This window comes from Hydra vulgaris, chromosome 01 (genome assembly GCF_038396675.1).
Source record: "Hydra vulgaris chromosome 01, alternate assembly HydraT2T_AEP".
NCBI classification, from domain to species: domain Eukaryota; kingdom Metazoa; phylum Cnidaria; class Hydrozoa; order Anthoathecata; family Hydridae; genus Hydra; species Hydra vulgaris.
In genome coordinates, this window is record NC_088920.1 from 57710001 (window position 1) to 57734142 (window position 24142).

At 25.7% G+C, this 24142-nt stretch overlaps 1 protein-coding gene across 2 annotated transcripts in view; it reads left to right on the top strand.

Moving 5' to 3' along the window:
• The window catches only part of LOC136075468 (mucin-2-like), an 80339-nt gene that overhangs the window by 48999 nt on the left and 7198 nt on the right, over window positions 1–24142 (top strand). Inside the window, exon 8 of one of the 2 annotated variants that reach the window (XM_065788752.1) lies at window positions 19765–19857. The exons of the other annotated variant lie outside the window; for it this stretch is intronic. Coding sequence (XP_065644824.1) covers window positions 19765–19857 — 93 coding nt within the window. The remainder of the gene's footprint in view (window positions 1–19764; window positions 19858–24142) is intronic. 2 annotated transcript variants of the gene reach the window in all.

The following is a 24142-nucleotide window of genomic DNA, read 5'->3' on the forward strand; positions in this document are numbered from 1 at the left end:
TCATCTTTATTATTTGTTATATTACTATTCTTATTATTTGTTTTATTACTATTCTTATTATTGCTATTACGATTATTATAAAAGTATTATTACTTTGCTTTTTAACTTTCTTTTCTCTTTTCTCTCTTTTATTATTAGGGGTTTCTTTTTTTGTTTTTTTTGTTGTAATTTTTTTTTTTTTGTTTTTTTTTAATTCTCTTTATCTTTTATTTTATATATTTATTCTATTTGTTACTCCATGGACTAGTTTTTCGCTATACAAATGATACCGAGCTTTATCAATGAATATAATTTTTATTGTATATTTCCAAATTTCATGATTAAATGAATGAACTAAAAAAATAAAAATAAACCATACTAGAATAGAATAGAATAAAAAAGATGCTGCACACACTTGAGGTGTGTTGAGTCTTAATTACCTAGAATTAAAACTATGATTACAAAAATAGTGTTCAGAAACTAAAATATTTATCAATGTTTTTAAAAAAGCTTAATTTATTGTTATCTTTTATCCACTTAGGAAGAAAATTCCATTTGTGAAGAAATGGTTACAAATTCTTGAATAGGTAAATTGTCTCGTATTCCACAATTGTTACTTCAAAATTAAATGAAAAGTGGTAAAAATTAACAATATCTTTTCCTTATGAGATCTTCTACATTTTAACCTAATCACCTCTTCTTTTTCTATCATGCAAATTTGGTAATTTAAGTATCTTTTCTTATAAAATTTCCCTTTTAAAGATATGGTTCTAGTAGTTCTGTGTTGCATGAATTCAAGATTGTCAATGTCCTTCTTCCAAAATGGACTCCAAACTATTGCTCCTTATTCCAAATGATAACGTACTAACAGTTTGTGAGTAACTTTAATAAAAATTCATCAAAAAACTCAAAAGAGTTATTGATCATGCCTAATTTTCTGTTTGCTTTGCCTATAACTGAATTAATATGATATTTCCACTCTTGATTATTTTAAAGGAAAATCCAAAGATCTTTTTCTATTGTTGTTTTTGTTAACACAGAGTTGTTCAATTTATGCTCATATTTAGGAATCTTTTTACCAATATAAATGGCTTTACATTTTGATTCATTAAATTTAATTAACCAATCTTCAGATCAATTTACTAACATGTTAATGTTCTCTTGATTCTCTTGATCTAATGATTTATTATAATCATGACAATGATTGATTAAATAAACTTTGGTATTTTCTGCATATAATTTAGTTACTTTAATAATTCCTCAACATAACTCATTAATGAAGATTACAAATAAAAGAGTTCCGAGTACTGAACCTTGTGGAACTCCACAAGTGACCATCTTTCAACTTGAAATATATTCTCCTATCACCACCTTCTGAGTTCATACTGACAAAAATGATTTACACCAATTTAACAAAGATGACCTAAATCCCATTTTAAAGTTTTTCCAGTAATCTTCTGTGAGAGACTGAATCAAACGCTTTTTTGAAATCCAAAACCAAAACATCAACTGAAATGTCCTCTTCAAACATCTGCGTGTTTAATGTTTCTAACAGGATTATTAAACAACTTTTGTTATAAACAATACCATTTTGCTCTTTAGAAATTAAACTATTTTTAATGAGAAACACCATCATACAATCTCAAATAATTCGTTTCATATTTTTATTAATGATTGATGTTAATGAAAACTGTATATATTTTTGTTGGGTCTAGTTTATTGCCCTTTTTGAAAAAAGGAACAACGTTTGCACATGACCATAACTTTGAAATAGTTCCTGTACTAAGAGATTTATGAAATATTAATGTTAAACTTAACAATGATTCTGAAAAGTCTCTTAAAACTTTTGGGTGAACATTATCTAGACATACTGATTTGTACATGTTTAAATTACATAAATGTTTTCAAAATAAAAATATTAGGATATGGATTAGGACAGTTTTTTAAAAGATTGATGCCTAACATTTTTTCTGATAAACCAATTTGTATAAAAACAGATGAAAAAAGTTCATTAAGAGTTTTAAATATCTTTTGATTATCAGTAATTATTATACCATTGTGTATCTTTTGATTATCAGTAACTATTATACCATTGTATACCATTTTGAAGGCTCTATCAAAGCTTTATAGCTTTGATAGAGCCTTCAAATTTTGTTTTGTTATTTATATAGGCATAGATATCTTTTGGATTGTTTTGTGAATATAGTGTCAAGTTTCTTTCTAAATTGTGAATACTTTTTTTGACAGGTTTTTTTATATCTTTATTTAATTTTTTATATTTATTGACTTCTAAAAGACTTTAATACCAAAATTTCTGTTTCTAAACCAACTATTTTGTTTTTCTTTACACATACTTTTAATTTCACTTGTCACCCACAGTGAGTTGTTTTTGTGTTGAAAAGAGTTTTTATCTAAATTTAGTGTTGGAATATACTTTTAACACTCTATTTTATATTGTCTTAGCCATTCTTTATAACATTTATTAACAAGTCCTTCAATATCTTGTACTCAGTTAAAATACAAATCTAACGTTTTATAGTTTCCCTTTTTCCATAAAAATTTTTTCTTTCTTATTGCTAGTTGTGATAATAATTAATTAGACCTATTTTCATATCCAAATCTAAATTTCAAAATATGATGATCATGATCAATGCCAGCTAACAATGGAAAATGCTTCAGAATATTAACTCTGTTGCTATTATCAGTAAAAAAGGACGTCTAAAATGTAAGTATCTATACCAGACTTTACTTAAAAACTAGGGCAGATAACATTTTGGTGCAGTTAACAGTCATGTAACGACTCAATAAACATACTTGAGGTAGTGTCACTCTCATTTATAATTTCACTAAAGCTTTCGTTGATTCACTCAATGTTTGCATAATTAAAATTACCGCATAATAAAACACCAGGGCATTTGTTATTTTGTTGAGTAAATATGTCTGCTTTAATGATTTTATGATGTTAACACATTTTTCATTATTACTAAGACCTGTCCGGTAAATACAACCACATAAAATTTTCTTTTCGCTAATTCCAATGAAACAACATACTTGCTCAATATTTTCATTTATTAGAGGTTGTTCCATTTCTTACACAAAATTTAATATTCTCTTGTATATAAATACATACTCCACTACCACAACTAAATTAACAATCCTTTCTAAACAGGTTATAACCCGTAATATTAGTAGTTGACATTACTGACCATCAAGCTTTGCACACAACTATAACTTGATCCTTAAATCTGGATACATTATTATTGAATTTGTCAAATTTATAATTTAAAGAGGTTGCATTTGTATAGCACTCTGTTAAATAATCAATTTTTTTTGTTAATAAACCAACTTTTTAATTCTTAATTCATTTTGTTTACCAGCAGTGTATTAGCACTCAAATCCAATTGCTTTCCTCCTCTAGTGACTTTTAGGTTTAGTGATTTATTTAATTCTTAAGATTTATCCCTGAATTGTTTATCCAAGTTTCATTGGTAAATTAGCGTTTTCATATAAATCATTAAATTTACGGTATGATTTTTTAATAAAGTAATTTCTTGTTTCCTTATTTCTCTCGACAATTACTGGTGCAATGCCTTTTTCAGATTTTATTCTAAATACACGAACTAAATGATGTCTATTTATCAATACTTGATTCAATATATCTGAAACTTTACTTTCGTCATTTTTCTTTATATATGCGCCATCAGTTTTATTAGATTCTTCTATACCAAAAGTAATAACGTTCTTCTCTTTTTTTTCAATTTATTTATTTTCATTTGAAACCATATTAATACAATCAATCTTAGATTGAGCTTTATTCAATTTCCTACCAGTTACAATACTCCAAGCTTCATTAGGAGCAAGAACAACAACATTTGCAATTTTGTTGTTTATATCTTCATTCTTTTTAGTTAAATCAGCATCTGTTATTACTAATCATTGTATATTTTTATTCAAATCTGCTAGAGCATTAATAATTTTTGATTTGTGTTCAATTCTCAGTTTCCTCTCCAGTGCATCCAGAGCGTCTTTGAATTCTATTGCATTGACCATAATATATTAGTTATAAAATATTATTTAGCATATATTTATTACACATGGACTTATTAACACAATAAAACAGGAGTTATTAATGTGTCTTTTTCTATACTTTTCTAAATGAAAAGTGCTTATACTTAAGTATATTTAAAAAAATGAGCTTTTTTCTTTTTTGCTGTTTCAAATAAAATGTGTGCATTTAAATTTGTGATGTTTGACAATGTCAACATTAAATGAAGTATTGTATTTTGAAAATTGCAGCTTTGTTGGAAGTTAAATATTGTATCCTAACCTATTTAAAAATAAGTAAATAGCATTGCATTATTAGGAGAAACAGAAGATATTTGAGCATAATTTTAATTTTTATAATTAAAAAATTGTTGATCTTAAACATTGATTTGTGATTTGTGACTGATTTTTTTAAAGAATTCCAATAATTTTTATAATTTTGTTTTTTTTGCAAAGTTACTTCTAATGATGCAGCATCAAACAGTTTAAACGTTGGTATTTACTTGAAGGTAAAGAAGTGAGCTAAAAAGCAAAAAACCTCTTAAACTTAAGAAAATGAAAACATAAAGACAGGATAGATTTTAAGAGCATTGATGTTTGAAAAAGAAAACTTAATGAATAAATTTTTGAGTATAAAAGAACTGCAACAAATTTTTTTAAAATAACGAGTCACATAAGATTATATTTTTGTTGATAGAGCAAGAGATAAAAACTTCTTTGACTTGCAGATAAAGTAGTATTTGTAGGAAAGAAAAATAGTTAAAACTTTACCACAATGGTACAAAGGCTCAAGGTTAATATACTAGAGTTGATCCAGGGTTAGGTTTAGGGTTAAGGTCAGGGTTCCAACCACATTTAGTATGCATTTTTAGTCTTGTAGAAATAAGAAACGACATTATAGGAAAAATCCGCCCTATTGTAGCAACATGATCTCATACAAAAACTTAAGAGATATTTAGCACTAGAAATTTGAGTTAGTAGAATTATAATAACCCGTTCAAAAAAAGTGTTAACTTGAATTGATTTTTTTCCAGGTTAATACACAGTTTTTTTATGATGTAAAATTTGTAAACACTTTGTTTCAAAGTTTGTATCTGATTTATACTAAAATAAAATATAATGGGTAAAATACAATTTAATTGTTATGCAAAACAAAAAATATAAAGTATTTTTCAACGTAACTTCATTTTATATTTTATGCATTTTTTTAAAAGTGTTATCTTTGTTATCTATTTTCTGAAAGAAAGATTTTATAAGTCAAGATTTACGATCAATATTTGTAATGATGTATGCGTTTGACTTGACGAATATATTAAGCCACGTTAAAAGTATCATTATCAGGATTATTAACAACGCAGATGTGAAAAAACACATGTTCTAAAGGTTGGGGTTTGATGGTACCCTAGAAGTTACTGGATGTAAAGAAGAAAGATGTCCACCAAAGACAGCTTTAATTTTCTGATTAGAAAGAAATACTTCAATATTTTAGAAAAAATTTTATGATACGTCATATGAGATTTTGTTCAGATAATCAATATGCCAGACTTTGAAAAATAAGTTCGTTATGTTAATAGCAATAGCCTCATCTCACTGCATCAATCAAATGCAAATATACCTTTCTGTATTTAGGGTCAAAAATTTTAAAATTTCATTAATTTTCAGATAGAAAGTTGTTTCACTCAAGATAAATTATTAAAAGTATGTTAATTGAAGACATAAAGGCTATGCTAATAATAATAAGAGGAATGGTTCCGTGTTAGTAAAAAAATATGTAAAAAGTTTTTAAAAAAGATTTATACTAGCTTTTTTACGAACGCATTTTTTTGTTTGTATTTTTTTTGTATTTTTCAACGTTTTCTTTTTTGTTGTATTTTTGTTTGTATTTTTCAACGCATTTTTTTGTTTGTATTTTTTTTGTATTTTTCAACGTTTTCTTTTTTGTTGTATTCTTGTTTGTATTTTTCAACGTTTTCTTTGTATTTTTTAACAAATTCTCTGTATTTTTTAACGTATTCTCTGTATTTTTTAACGTATTCTCTGTATTTTTTAACGTATTCTCTGTATTTTTTATCGTATTCTCTGTAATTTTTAACGTATTCTCTGTATTTTTTAACGTATTCTCTGTATTTTTTAACGTATTGTCTGTATTTTTTATCGTATTTTCTGTATTTTTTAATAAATTTAGTTTAGCACTTGTATAATAGCTTATAGTTTTTCAAAAGACTTTCACAGGAGATTTGTCGGGACCAAAGAAAAGATCAACTAACTTAAAATATGTTATCAACTTGCTTTTTGTATAATTTAAATAAAATATAATCGTTTCATCTTTGGATCATTGTTTTGGTTTATCATTTGATTGTCAAGGACTCCGATTTTCACAATATCTGCTAGTTCATATTTTTCTCATTGCTCAGAAGCGAAAAGTTGTTTAATCAATTTTTATACAGCAGACAAAAATTTTTTTAAACATTTTTGTCTGCTGTCACACTATTTTTGAATATACAATTGTCAAACTGTCACACTATTTTTGAAATACAATACAGTTTTACTTTGCTGTCACACTATTTTTGAATATACAATATTGAGTATAAAGTATATGACAATTAGCAAATGACAATGATAAACAAACATTTATTTGAATTTAAAGTTTATTTTTTTATAAGTAAAAAGGTGTAATCTTGTTACCAATTGTAACTAAATTTACGTCAAAAATGCAAAAGTAACTCATCCGCTGAACTCCAGCAACTTGATTATCTGACCTAAAATTTTCAACTTTAGTACCAAGACTCAAAAAAACAATATTTGCTCTTGAGTTTTAGTAAAACTATATTAAAACTTGCTACACCTTTTTGCCTTTTATTGGCCAATTTTCACTTTAAAAAGGTATTTTTTTATTTTAGTTTGGCTTTTTTCACTTTATCTTATTTTTATATATACATATATTTACATTCCAATCTACTTTTTCCTTTCTTTTCATTAGATGTCTTCCGTTTCTTCTAACAACACTTTTGTAAAAATTTTTACATTAAAACTTCGTAGTTGTTTGCTATAAAGAACTTTTTAAGGTTACCATTTGTTTTCATCATGGATTTAAACATTTTTGCCCTCGCCTTTGTTTATCAAAGTTTTAGCCTTTTCTAGTAATATTTCTTCTGTAAAATATAAATTACTTCACGGTTTTTTTAAATTTATTTACATCAATTGGATTTACTTGAGGTAGTGAAAGAGACGTTGGAAGTGTTGATCTTTATCTACTTTCACTGACTGAGCAGGTGATGTAAAATCATCAACATAAGTATTTTTTACCTCTAGTAGAGCTATCTACAGATCTTGATTTGATAATTTTTACATTGGTTAGCAATTTTTTTGCTATTAGCAAATATCTCTCAGCTATTCCGCTTAATTTTTTATAAAATTTTCGAAATTCTAGAATATCTAAACTGTGGGCCGTTGTTGCTCCGTACTATCAGCAGGATGCCAAGTCTAGAAACAATCATTTTTAGTTTCTTTATTGCTGTTTAAAATTGGATGTTATGTAATCTTTCGATTTCCTATTAAAGACTTTATTAGTCAATCACTATTATAAAATCCTCATTATTCTGGTGATATAAATCAGTTCCTACAATTTGAAATAGATAATTTGGTAATTCACCTGATATCATTAATTCCATTGTTGTTTTTTTTAGTATTCTTTTTTTTAACCCTTTTCATTGTTTTCTCTCAATACATTTTAATTTGTTTAAAACAGATATTTCTTTTTGCTGACAGCACTTCCTTCTTTGTCGACATATCCTTCGTTCGTTGTCGTTGTTCGTGTCGGTTCGTTTGTGTCTACAGTTTTTATTTCATTTAGTAGTTTGATAGCTTGCAAGTCTTCGGAAGTCTGTGCAAGTGAAATTATTATGTCATTTTATTTGGTTGAAGACTCTTTTTAGCATGACATCAACTTCAGCTCTAGTGTCAATTTTCCGCGAACAATTTTATTAATTTTGAAGATTATCAAAACTTATTTTTTACAATTTATTTTAGCAGAATATACAGATTCAACATCGTATTTAACAGCACAATTTTTGTGTATGTTTTTAGAGCTGCAGCAAGTTGCCCAATACTTTTTTTTTACATTTGTGGCACGTTCGACTAAATGCCGAACTGCTTTTGGTTCAATGTGTTGTACTGCTATTCTTGTGTTGGTTTGCTGTTCATTCATATTGGAACCATTATTCATTTGTTTCCAGTTTTGTTTATATGATTTAACCCAGTCACTTTTGGTTTTTGATACATTTTTGTTATTCGTAAATTTTTCCCATTTCGGTATTTGTTCGATTGTCGCATTTGTTTGGAATGGCCTTATGAATTTTTTATCACATCGATATCTTTTTTGTAATTAATTTAATTTCTTCATTTACAACTTATCAGCTCTGCATATGCTAACCGCTTTGGTTAAAGTTAAATCCGCTCCTTTATGAATTAGATTACTTTGGACTTAATCTGACTTGATTCCATCCATTACTTTGTATAATATAAGACAATCTTGAATATTTTTAAATTCACCTATTTGAGCCAAATTTTTTAAATTAGTCACAAAAAAATCAAATGATTCATTGACATCTTGCTTTCTTGAGAAAAACTTTATTCTTTTCAAAACCAGATTTCTTTTTGGTAAACAGTATTCTTTGAATCTAATAAACAGTTCTTTTGCTGTTATGTCATCAATTTCATTATCTTCCTTTCCTATTTATTCCAAGTCCATATTTTTATTCCTTTTTCACCAATAATAAATTAGAGTATCGAATATTTTTTTTTTCAGATTCATTTAACATTGCCACTTTTAGATACAACTGCCTTGTTTGTTTCCTTTTTTCTTCTTGTGACAGCAATGTTGAATTCATTGAAATCATTGAATGTTGAATTCATTTTATTCGGCTTTGGTACTAAGTGTTTCATTTTAGCTGTGAAACATTTAATGTTTCTCTCAGCTTCTGGTACCATGTAAAGTTTCGTGTTCTAATAAGAAAGAAAATTGCTTTAATATTTATTTGTCATCGAATTCTAGATCTACAAATTAAACTGTTCCATCTACTTATTACGTTAGTTGTGTGTAATTGTCTCATGTCGTTATTTAAACCAAAATTAAGTTTAGCGCTACGGCTTTTGAGTGATGAATTCTCGTGCGATATTAGTCTCTTAGGAAAACACTTTAGCAATCATTTTCCGTGTAATTCTTCAAATACAATTACTTATTAAGCAATCGCTAATCATTATTCTAGACGATTGTTAGAAATTATTGTGCAGAGGGTATTGTTTGCGTAACAATCATTACAGTGCGTGGCTTTTTTAAATATTTCACTGGAATAAACATCAGTTTGGTCATAAATTGGCAAAAGTTAATCATATGTATATATATATATATATATATATATATATATATATATATATATATATATATATATATATATATATATATATATATATATATGTATATATATATATATATATATATATATATATATATATATATTTATATATATTTATAAATATTTACACATATTTATATATATTTATATATATTTATATATATATTACTTGCAGTTGTGAATTTGTTCTTAATAAACAACAATCTTCTTAAATTTCCAATGTTCTATGTTGTTCCTCATTTTTAATAAAGATTGTTGTGTTAATCTTACTTCTATTTGCTAATGATGCAACTATAAACACTAGTCATTACGTTTTGAAAGCTTATAAGAATCAGCTATACCTTTGCCTTAAATACCGTTGTCATTTTTGGGGTAATTCTTCTGATAAGAGTCTCACTATTTTTGACCAGATCTAAAATTGCATTGCAAATGTGCTGAACTTGCTGTAGCTGCAAAGTTAAAGCCACTGTCTCATTTTTGAAAAGTTGCATCTATTTTTCTATATTACTTATACTACCATGTCTATTGCTAAAGCAAACTATTATTACTAAATCCATTACTCAAATCTCATGTGGCTTGTCATTCAGGTAGGTTATATTCTCTTTTTTTTTTCAAGTCTTATTTTAATCGTTTACTTTTTTTAGCTCTCCTTGGTTTTCTGTTCAACTCTTAACTTCATTACTGGTTGCTTACTTCTTATTGATAGTAAACTTGTTTAAAATATATATATATATATATATATATATATATATATATATATATATATATATATATATATATATATATATATATATATATATATATATAAATATATACATATATATATATATTTAGATTTTTATGTTAGGAATAGTGTGTAGCTAAATTTATGCTAACTTTTTTAAAGTTATGTACAATAATAACCTCAATGTGTGTAAACATTTTTAAAGTTTTGATATGTACAATAATAACCTCAATGTGTGTAAACATTTTTAAAGTTTTGATATGTACAATAATAACCTCAATGTGTGTAAACATTTTTAAAGTTTTGATATGTACAATAATAACCTCAATGTGTGTAAACATTTTTAAAGTTTTGATATGTACAATAATAACCTCAATGTGTGTAAACATTTTTAAAGTTTTGATATGTATAATTATAACCTCAATGTGTGTAAACATTTTTAAAGTTTTGATATGTACAATAATAACCTCAATGTGTGTAAACATTTTTAAAGTTTTGATACGTACAATAATAACCTCAATGTGTGTAAACATTTTTAAAGTTTTGATATGTACAATAATAACCTCAATGTGTGTAAACATTTTTAAAGTTTTGATATGTATAATAATAACCTCAATGTGTGTAAACTTTTTTAAAGTTTTGATATGTACAATAATAACCTAATGTGTGTAAACATTTTTAAAGTTTTGATATGTACAATAATAACCTCAATGTGTGTAAACATTTTTAAAGTTTTGATATGTACAATAATAACCTCAATGTGTGTAAACATTTTTAAAGTTTCGATATGTACAATACTAACCTCAATGTGTGTAAACATTTTTAAAGTTTTGATATGTACAATAATAACCTCAATGTGTGTAAACATTTTTAAAGTTTTGATATGTACAATAATAACCTCAATGTGTGTAAACATTTTTAAAGTTTTGATACGTACAATAATAACCTCAATGTGTGTAAACATTTTTAAAGTTTTGATATGTACAATAATAACCTCAATGTGTGTAAACATTTTTAAAGTTTTGATATGTATAATAATAACCTCAATGTGTGTAAACTTTTTTAAAGTTTTGATATGTACAATAATAACCTAATGTGTGTAAACATTTTTAAAGTTTTGATATGTACAATAATAACCTCAATGTGTGTAAACATTTTTAAAGTTTTGATATGTACAATAATAACCTCAATGTGTGTAAACATTTTTAAAGTTTCGATATGTACAATACTAACCTCAATGTGTGTAAACATTTTTAAAGTTTTGATATGTACAATAATAACCTCAATGTGTGTAAACATTTTTAAAGTTTTGATAAGTACAATAATAACCTCGATGTGTGCAAAATTTTTTAAAGTTTTGATATGTACAATAATAACCTCAATGTGTGTAAACTTTTTTAAAGTTTTGATATGTGGTTATTAAAAAGTTGTTTGATAAATAACTTGACTACCTAAAGCATATAAATCTGGCTGTTTATATGCAATAGAAATATTATTGACTGAATATAGTGTAACACTTATCAAAATCAAGTGTGCTGTTTCTTTTTCGTTTAATTTTTTGTTTTATTAAGGTCATTCAAAAAGAATTTTCTGTCTTGTGACAGAGCACTTCTGAAGAGCAATTAATTTTATTTTTTACAGCTCTTTTTACAAATGTCAAGTATTTAGCCATATAACTCTGGATCTCAATTTTATAAAATTTGATAGCGATGTTTTTTTTCCCACTGCTTCATATTACCTTGGCAAATTCATTTAAATGAGTTCATTCAATAGTGTTAACCAAGGTTTTTTGCTAAGCTTTTAAATATCTTGCAATTTCAACTTTTTTTTTCAAATTTTATTTAGGTGCTTATGCTTTCAAACACCATGCACCTCTTATTTAAGTATACAACAGGGTAAACAATTGTTAATCATCTTGTATGCTAAAAAATGAGGTTCGGTTTAAAGTAGTTTCTAATTATTACTTGGTTTATACTAAGTATATTTAATAGAGTTTTATTTAAAAACGTCTGCACAGTTAAGTTAATTTGAAAAAAAAGATAAAAAATTATTATGTATAGTAAAAGTGCTTAAGCATCAACTTTATCAAAAATTTATCAAAAATTCATCAAAAATTTATCAAAAATTTTCAGTCTTTTTTCTTTGTTTAAAATGTGGATTGAAATCAAAGGGTTTCCTGACCATTTAAGTTTCAGCTGAAGAATACATGACACTTTAAATGTGAAATTCATTTATATTGAGTAGAAAAATTTTATAAATACTAAAGCCTACCTTACCGAAATAAGACCAATCTTGACGAATATTGCTCTCCGGTTTGGTCACTAAACCGCACTGAAATATACAAAGCAGTGAAAAGAGTGCAAAGACGTTTTACCAAGAGAATAAAAAACTTAACCTAAATAACTTTTCTTGTTTTAATAGACTTCTTGGTTTGGAAGTACTAGAAATTCGTCGCCTTAAGCAAGACGTGATTACATGTTACGAAATTCTGAACAATTCAGTTTACCTAAATAAATCAAGTTTCCTTTTAGTGAACAACTATATTTACACTCGAGGTCGCAAATTTAAATTACGCTAACTAAAGTGTAAACTCAATGTCCGGAAACATTCTTTCTCACTCAGGTTTGTTAATATTTGGAATAACTTGCAGTCTGATGTCGTTAAGCCTTTAACAGTTCCGTGTATATTTTTAAAAAAAAGGTCGCTATTTGTCCAGCTTTTTTTTCCGAAGTGGTCTCTGAATGTCCCGTGTTTTTAAAATCATCGTGCTTTTTTTCTAAAAAAATAAATAAAAGGTTTGTTACTATTTTAAACATTATTACACCACAAAACGTCATTATTCAAGTTTAAGAATATATAAATTATACTACATAAACACAAAATTATAAAATTTTCTCACTAATATTCACATTTTGTATGACAATTGAAAAAATATTGAGCTGCACAAAGTCTAACATTACATTCCAAACATTCATATCATGAATCTTTTTCAATTATGTGTTTGTAACATGCCGCACGCCTGTTTTGAGCATCAATCTTTAATCATCATTTTTAATAATCATTCATCAAATATATCTTTCATTAATGATTCATCAAATGTATACTTTTCTATCTTTTAGTCAGTAAATATTTTCATTTTGGTAATTATTTTTACACGGAAAGGACTTCCTTATTTGTCATATTTAAAATTAAAGTGAACACGTGAAAAATTGAATTATTAAAACAAAAGCTCTTTAACTATGAAGTAAAAAATTTTGTGAGAAGTAGAAAAATAATTACTGATGAACAAATAGGAAATATAAGGAGATGCATAAAACCGTAATATTACAGCATGGAAATTTGGGAACCGCTTTTAGTTTGCGTAATATTACAGTATGGACTGTTAACAGTTTAATATCAAAAATATCAAGAGCATTAAAATTAAAATTAATTCTATCAACTTTGAAAAACTCTGTTCCGGCTAACTACTTTTTGTATATATATATATATATATATATATATATATATATATATATATATATATATATATATATATATATATATATATATATATATATATATATATATGACGGGTGATGCGGAAGTTATCGGACAAAAAACGTCAATAACTTATTTATAAATAAAAACACAAACTTCTATTATATTTTTTTTCAATAAAGCATTTATCTTTTAATAAAAATATATTTTTTTTTAATATGAAAAAACACCAACATCTGCAATGAATCTCAATTTTGCTCTGACGCCTTTCATATGCGACTGTAATAAGTTTAAATCAATTTCTTGTAGTTTTAGTTTAATGTGATCAATCAAAACTTGCTCTATTGAAGCTTGCCAATCTCCCTTGTAAACCTTTTGTCCCAAATGTCCCCAAAATTTTCAATTGGTCGTGCTTGAGGCACATTTGGGGAACTAAATTCTTTTTCAACGTAATAGACATATTGGTCCATCCAATATAGAGAAACTTAGGAATAATGAGAACTTACTAAATCTGGCCAAAATAAATAGTTAAAGTCTCCATGATACTTGTGAATAAATGGAAGAAGTCGTTTTTCTAAACATTCATTAATATAGATAGATAAATTGATCGTTACAGCCTTGGAAGTGCGAAATAATGGCTTGGACATACCATGGTCATATATGGCTACCCACATTAATAATTTATTTGGAAATTTTTCTTTTCCTACAAAACGAACACTTCCTGGGCTTGTCTTTTTGTTGTTTGTGTAGCATCCAGAATTTCCAGGCATGTTGTCCCCTGCAAAACAAAAGTATTATTTGTCATCGATGACTAGAAGCGATTTTGTGTTATAGAGTTGGTTACCTAGTTTCCTGCTTCTTTTCTTTGCCTTTATTTGTTGTTATATAGTGTATTTTGGAGTCTTTTCACGTTTTTTATATTTAATATTTATTTTTTTCAACTGACGACTAATTGTCGATTGATTTACACCGAATTTAATACCTATTTTTCTCTGACTGACCCCTTTTCGATTGTTGACAAGTCTCGTTAATTCGGCTTTCTTTTCTCTAGTCCAGGATGTCGGACGACCAGATTGCTTTCTATCAGAAAACGATTGAACGACTGTAAGCTTTTTAGGTTATCATATATAGTACTTCGAGCAAATCCTTCCTTTTCAAAGTGATTTACGATTATTTTTTTTTTAATATTAGGTTTATTTACAAAAAACATTTTTAGTCGCTTTCGAAAAGATTCTCGTCAGCTGCATTTAACCTCATTTTAAATAATTGTGTTTCAAATAATAAAGTTTATTTTATAAAACGTTTATGCCTACGCATAAAACCACAAAAACTAATTATTATGCTCAAATAATGAAATTAGGATTTGTCCGATAACTTCCGCATCACCCGTTATATATGTATATATATATAAATATATATATATATATATATATATATATATATATATATATATATATATATATATATATATATATATATATATATATATATATATATATATATATATATATATTTGTATACATATATATATTTATACATATATATGTTTATATAAATTTATATTTATATATATATATATATATATATATATATATATATATATATATATATATATATATATATATATATATATATATATATATATATACATATATTGCGGTGCATATTTATAACCTCACCAAAAGTTCAAAATCTCACAAGTAATTGAATAATTGTTTTTAAATTAATCAATTGCCTAATATCTTACTTGAATAATATTTCATTTGTAATAGAGTCTGGTTTCATCTTATTAATTGACTTAAAAATTTTAAGAAAATGTTAGCACAAAATTATAACCTCATTTCAATTTTTTTTTTGCAAAATTTCATGTTTTTTATTGACATTTGAATTTATTATTGATACTTTGTTTTATTGTTGCCATTCTGAAAAAACTTCAAATATTCGATTTTGCATACTTTCTGAATGTTTTATAAAGTCTGCAAGAGATTTGTTTTCCTAAACATAAACAATTACCTTTTTCTACTCATCGACATTCGAATATTGTTTCTCTTTGGCATAAATGCGTCTTGCTAAGATGCCCTATACGTTTTTGATGGGATTTAAATCAGGTGAGAGCGCTGGCCATTTTAATAATTGAATATTCTTGCTGGTATACCATAAGATATTTGATTTTACTTTATAAATTGAAGCATTATTTTGCTGGAAAATGAAATTGGTGTTACCTAATTTTTGCCAAAATTATTCAAATGACCATTCAACAAATTTTTATATCCTTCAATATTTAATTTAGTACTAATAATCCCAATCATATTTTTTCTAAAATAACCGAACGCACCCCAAATCATTACTCCTCCGCCTCTTATAGCCCTTCTTTTAAAAAATTTTTCTCTTTTCTAATGTTATGCCAGTAGAAAATGAACCAATTATTTTTGCATTGAAAGGACTTCCTTATTTGTCATATTTAAAAATAAAGTGAACAAGTGAAAAATTGAATTATTGAAACAAAAGCTCATTAACTATGTAGTAAAAAATTTTGTAACAAGTAGACGTATAACTACTGATGAACAAATAGGAAATATAAGGAGATGGATAAAAACGTAATATTAATTTTTTTTCATCGAAACACAATTTTTTGCCTTTTTTTTTTCAATCCATGTGGTCCTTGGCCCAATGAAGACAAATACATTTGTGCACTTCAGTTGGTGCTAAAGATGTGCTTTTTTTTGCATAACTAAGAACACCTGACTTGTTAATTGCAAGGTTCACTACCCATCTTGAGCATTTCAATCTCAAATCAGCGTCTATTTGTCTCGCGGGGATTCTACGGTTACTAGCGGCATGTACAACTTGTTGCAGCTGGCGAGCTGTAAGTATTTGCTTATTAAGGTTTTCTACCACTTCGATGCTTCATGCAGTAATTTATTGAATTATTTACAAAATTATTGATAAAACAAAATGAGCCTGTCAGATTGCAAGCCATTGCCCTGTTTGATAAGCTCAATAATTGCGCTTATCAAACAGGGCAATGGCTTGCAATCTGACAAGCTCATTTTGTTTCATCAATAATTTTGTAACCGTGGTACACAATTATAACCTTGCTATCTAAATTGCATTGAAAGCCCTCAAAAAATAATAGTAAATTCCTTTTGTAAATTAAATTTATTACATTTTAAATTTATAAAATTGGAGAGTGTAATTCCTCTTGCCATTCTAACGAATGCCTAGAGGAATTACACTCTCTAATGAAGATAAAGGTAAGATCGAAGTCAGTAGGTAGTTATTACCGGCTGGCTTCGATCTTACCTTTATCTTCATTAGAGAGTGTAATTCCTCTTGGCATTCGTTAGAATGGCAAGAGGAATTACACTCTCCAATTTTATAATTTTACAATGTAATAAATTTAAATTACAAACGGAATTTACTATTATTTTTTGAGGGCTTTCAATGCAATTTAGATAGCAAGGTTATAATTGTGTACCACGGTTTTAAACGGTTTTAAAATTTGAATTAATTGAAGTATAAATGAATTCATGTAAATTCATTTATACTTCAATTGAAGTACAAATGAATTCATTTAAATAAGTTTATTAGTAGTGTAGACGTTTTTGATTTATTATGAAGTTAAATATATTTATTGCCATAGAGCCTTGGCAATCTCAATATAAGGCTTAACAAAACTGCGTTGAACACAAAGTAATTTTATTTTTAAAACTGGATGTTTAAAGCAACTGAAAATAATTTTTAAGTTAAGTTTCCAAGAAGATTTTATATTGATTTATTTTCTAATTCAAATTTTCTTGATGAGCATTTTAAAAGCATCATTCGATGAACTTTACTTGGCTTGAAAATGTTAGGCTATTCTATACTGCTTAACAGATTTCTATTCTATACTGCTTAGCAGATCTTGTTTCATATCAAATCTTTACAAAGCTTGCAGTGTACTTTGCTGTCATCTAGTACAAAGGTTTCAATAATGCCAATCCCAATTTTTTTTTTCATTTTAAATTCTATTTCAATTTCTTAACCTGTAGTCAGATATGTAGGATGATTTTGTGCCTATTTGAAATCTTTCAGATTTTATGGCATTTAATAGTTTTTTTATATTCTGATTTACTACCAACAAGGCTGCAAGCAACCACTATTAAGTTGGGAGTTACTAGAAAAAAAGAGTTATAGTAAAAGATACAGTCAAAGAATAAGACTTTGATGAATGAAGGGTCAAGCAAGAGTGAGTTTTGGTTGATGGAACTAGAGATGAAAGCTTCTTTGAGCAGCGTTTATTTGTAGAAATTTGTATTTGCAGAAATTAGAAAAAGATGAAACTTTAAGAAGATGGGAAACAGGATCAAGCTTAGCAGATAGACTGGGTCCAACTAGATTTACAATGCGTTTTTGGACATTGCCTAAAAGAGAATGAGCATCATTAGATGAACCAGCCTAAATATGAGCATCATTAGAAGAACCATCCCAAAAATGACAATGGTACTCCATACACAGGCAAATAAGATATTTGTAGAGATAGATAAAGGAAAATGTAGAGAGAAATAGGCAAGCACGATACAAAGAAGCATCCTTAGCAGATGCCAATTTAGCAATCGATTGAATATATGCTTACCACAAATAGTCAGTAGAAAATGATAATCCAAGAAGACATAAAGAAGAAGAATCAGTGTGAGGCTTGCCATTAAACAATATAGGAATGTTGACAGTACTGCGATAGCTGTTTGCATTAAATAACTGAGTTTTGTTGGAGATAAAGTTAACAAACCACTGTTAGCCCCAATCAGTTACAGAAATGGGATCAGATTCAAGATCGCCTGCCTGTCTTAAGCGATAGAAACGAGCAGACTTTTTGTCAAGACAGGAGTATAAAGTTGTGTCATCGAAAAAAGAGCTACATTAGATGAAAAGTTATCGGGAAGTTCATTAATGTAAAAAAAAAAAAAAATAGGACCAAGGATAGAACCTTGAGGTACTCCATGATTTACAGGAAATAAAGAAGAGTGTTAGCCTTTAATACAGCAGTTAGAAAGAAACGATTTGATAAGCTCAAAATCTTTACCAGAAACACCATATAAAACAAGCTTATGGAGAAGACCAACATGCCAAACTTTGTCAAAAGTTATCGGTATGTCAAGAGCAATAGCCGTTTATTTGCATCAAAAATATTATATTATTCTTCACAAATTAACTTATCTAATGTTGCCTACAAATACTTAAGTATATATACGTTTATAAATTATATAATAATATAATTTACAATAGTATAATATACATACATAATAGAATAATATACATACATAATATTAATAGCATATATATATATATATATATATATATATATATATATATATATATATATATATATATATATATATATATATATATATATATATTTATATATATATATATATATATATATATTTATATTTATATATATTTATATATATATATATATCTATTTACATATATATATATATATATATATATATATGTATATATATATAAATAGATATATATATATATATATATATATATATATATATGTATATATATATAAATAGATATATATATATATATATATATATATATATATATATATATATATATATATATATATATATATATATATATATTATATATATATATATATATATATATATATATTATTTATACATATATATATATATATATATATATATATATATATATATATATACGTGTATATATATATATATATATATATATATATATATATATATATATAAATTTATTTATATATATGAATGTAAATGTATATATATATATATATATATATATATATATATATATATATATATATATATATTATATATATATATATACGTGTATATATATATATATATATATAAATTTATCTATATATATGAATGTAAATGTATATATATATATATATATATATATATATATATATATATATATATATATATATATATATATATATATATATATATTATATATATAAATGTATTTATATATATATATTTTATATATATATATATATATATATATATATATATATATATATATATATATATATATATATATATATATATATATTTATATATTTTGGAACATCTTATTTAGTTTGCAATGGCGTCTGCACACACTTTTCAAAATGCATAAATAATAAATGTCACTGTCTTAGCAACTATTTATTGATTAATGGGAAATGTACAGGTTAGAAAACATATAAATTACTTTGATATTACACTTTATGTGAAAACAATATTTCATATATATGTTTTAGTTTATAAAACTAAAATTAAGCCGTTTTGCATTGAAAGCAACACAAAGAAATTTTTTTCTAAACTTCTTAACTTACAATAAAGCTATAACCGTCCATTTATCCATGACAACACCGTAATCATTGGTACCTTGATCTTAACCTAGGGATCACTTATAACTTTTCTACTAGGACCAGTTTTTAATATGACTTTAATATGACTTGTATTATATTGTTAAAACTCAATATTAACATGAAAAAACGCATTTTAGTTTATTTTAAACTAAGTTTCATATTATGTATAAATTTTGCTTTGACATAAAGTTTTTTTTGCAGAAATTTTAAGAGCAATGTCTATTTACTGTTTAACAGTGCTAATAGATGGATTGTATTATACAGATCTAAAATCACTGTAAGACTGCAACTCTAAATATAGTAACAAAGTAGCATTTGTTGCTATATACAGAATATTTATAAATAATTATTCATTCACTGACTGGCTTTTCTTTTATTAAGGTCTTTAACTCAATGTATAAGCAAGATATTGGAAAATTGCTACTGTTTTGTGGCCGCTACAATATTTTCTAAGTGAGATTTTAGTGAAAGTAAAAAAAAGTTGCATGCAAAGTTAGGCTAACATGTTTTTGTAATAGCAGTATTTTAATGACTTCTAAAAGACCAAGCACTAATATTATTAAATATTTTTGTTTGTGGACCAGGAATCTGGAAGGATTTAAAAAATTCAAACTACAGAAAAGCAACGCAAGTAAAGAAAAATCATTGGAATCAAGAGCAGATTTAAAATGATCTTGAAAGTATTGAAGTTTTTGTGAATCAGAGATTTATTTCCCCCTCATATAATGGAGTCTACAGTGAGGAAAGTGGAAAATTTATTATATCTAAACACAACACCTTTATAAAGTTATATAGTCAAAAATATAAAGTAGTAATTTTTGCTGGTATGCTTCATATCACCCGTTCAAATGGAGAGTCGCTTTATAAGGAAGATAAGCAGCTATAAAAAAACAAGTCTTATGACCCGTAAGATTGGGTACACCATAAAATAATGTAATCATAAAGAAGATGAAATAATGAACAATTTAGAAGCATGAAAGATTATTTAGTAGATGAAAACAATGACGAATGAAATAAGTGTTGCAGTACTGAATATAAAAGTTTTGAAAAGCCATTACTTTATCACAATCTTTTTAAAGGTAAGTTTTCTATTGCACTGCAAATGCAATTTCAAAATATATATTTTAAAATATAATCTTACTTTTTTTAAAATTAAAACAAGCTTGTAACTTTTTATAGAAATACTAGCGTCCTCTCAGGCATTTATGACCTGCTACACAATTCCTATTTAGTTCTATGATGGTAACAGGTTATCTTCAACAGTAATCTTTCCCAACGAAACAATATAACTAATAGCTAACAATATAATCAATGGCGTGGCTAGTAGTTTGGAGTTCTTCCTAAAAAACCAGTCATGAGAATCCGAGAATGTTTAAAATAGTTTACTTCATTAAAAACTATTAAAAAAATTGAAAAAAAAACTGGGCTAAAATATAGCGCCCTTCAGATGTTTAAACTAAATAAGATAAAAAACTATTTGTTTAAGTGACAAAAAGGTAAAAGAATTTAAAAAAAGTTTTTATTCTCTTTAATACTATTTTTGGCCACCTATTTTTTTTAAATTATGAAATGGTGCAATATAACTGTAAAGTATATTAAACCAGAGTTAATATATTTCATATGAAGTTTTTTCACGTTCCATTTCTGTTGACTGGTTCTTGTGATTTGCAAGAAAAAATACATTATAATCTCACCTTGTTTTACAGAATAGTTTAGTTTATTTTCATTATGGCATTACCACTGAGTATGACATAGAGAGCTATGGTTTAGAAATTCTCACAACATTACCTTTTAGCAAAATACTTTTTTAAAACAATATTATTCTTTTTTAAATTATAGCATTTTTTTAAAAAGAGTTCTACTTCATATGCAGTTTATTGTGTTAGAAACTTATCTCTGTTATATGTTTTTGTGATTTTTAATAATCTAGCTATGTGCAGTAAATGCTATATTTCAATTCTTATAAAATTTATGCATTGTAAAAAAAACTCATTTGTTTTTTATATATTTTATAACTCATTACTACTTTATTTTAATATAAGGGGAATGGAGTAATTGGATTAATGGTACTTGCTCACAAAATTGTGGTGTTGGAATCATGAGTCGTAATCGAACTTGTAAAAATGGTTCATAGTGTATTACTAAAAAACGACAATTTAAAAAACACCAGATACAGACAAATAAATATTGCAATATAAGGAGCTGTATATAAATATATATAAATATATATATATATATATATATATATATATATATATATATATATATATATATATATATATATATATATATATATATATAAATATATATATATATATATAGATATAAATATATATATATACATATATATATATATATATATATAAATATATATATATATAAATATATATATATATATGTTTATATATATACTTATATATACATATGTATATATATATTTCACCATTGCATTTTTGATTTATTATTGATTGCCTATAAAATAGGCAACACCTCATTTATTTCTTTAATACAAGTAATATAATATTTTTACATTTACGCAGTAATTTTTATTTATGTTAAAAAGCTATTTAATTTTTGGTTCAATATGAGACATTGTAAGGGGACACTTTTTATAATTTTTCTTTTACTTACAATTAAGTTTGAACTTACGTATTTTAGGCATGATCCAAATAAATTTATAATAAAATAAAACAATTAGAAAATTCGATTTTAAAAGAATATCTTCTGCCAATCAGCTAGTTTAATTGCATTAATTATACTTTTGAAGATGTTATTCGACGTGAATTAAGTTTTTTATACTAATTTTTTTCAATGTTTATTGACAAGTCACGCGTAAACCCGTTGATAAAAATCATTTCAAAATAAAGTTTAAATCCACATTCATGGCCACAAAATAAATAAAATAATATACATTTTCCAAAAAATAATCAAAACTCTTCTGACAGGATTTTGCAGTTAATTACTTGATGATTTTTCTTTTACAAAATAGGAATTTCGTGACTTTTAATGGTCGAGAACATGTTGCCATTTTATGTGACTATATTTTCTAAATCATGAAGCTACTCAGATTGGCAAGATTAAAACAACTTTTTTCTTTATTAATAATCATATCTTTGAGCAATACAGAATAGGAAAGGGGCTTTTCGATCGTCTACACAAATGTATTAAGCATATTGTCAGTGAATCATGCATCATCAATAATATTTAAAAGCGTTGAAGGTCTTTCACAAAACAATTCTAGCCAAAGAAGTATGAAAATGAATGGGTAAATGTAGATAGATGAACAGCTGATTGTGAGGAATAGGTAAGTAGAAAGGATTATAAAATACTTGGAATTAAATCAATTAGAAAATGCTATAATGTTTCAAAACGCTTATGAACCTTCGACACTATTTATAATTGTATTCAATAATTATTTAATACTGAACATAACTGTTTCCTGTTTATGTTATTACATTTCTGTTTGAACACCAAAAATTAGGTATTTTCAGTAGTTTTTCTTCTAAAAAAGAAGTTAATTTAGACATATGGAATAAGCAACTTATTGGGGTCAGAAATAGAAATTTTAGTAATTACCCAAGAACTCGAAGTATAGCAAAATGTATTAAAAAAATTTACCTTCAGCAAAAACTTGAATATATATATATATATATATATATATATATATATATATATATATATATATATATATATATATATACACGTATTTATTAAAACGCAAAAACTTTATGCCTTAAAACTTCACGTCGAAAATGCAATTAAAAACTATTAAAACTGAATCTGAAAGATTCTTGCCAACAGTTACAGAACCAGAGCAAATTATAAAGTAACAACAGATTAAAATTGATAAGCTTGTCCAAAATAAATAAACTAATACAATAACTGACATTATCGAGTTCAATTGTGTTACAGTTAAAAGAAAGTAAAACAAAAAAATATTTTTTGATAAACCAACAGTTAATAACGCATTTGCCATTTGCACTAACAAATAAAAAAGTGACAAATGTAATAATGTGAATAAAGAATCTGCTTAGTTATTAGAGTCAAATAAGCTAGTTGATGATATGGAAACAGTTCAGAGCATTTGAGTTCTCTCTGATGCAA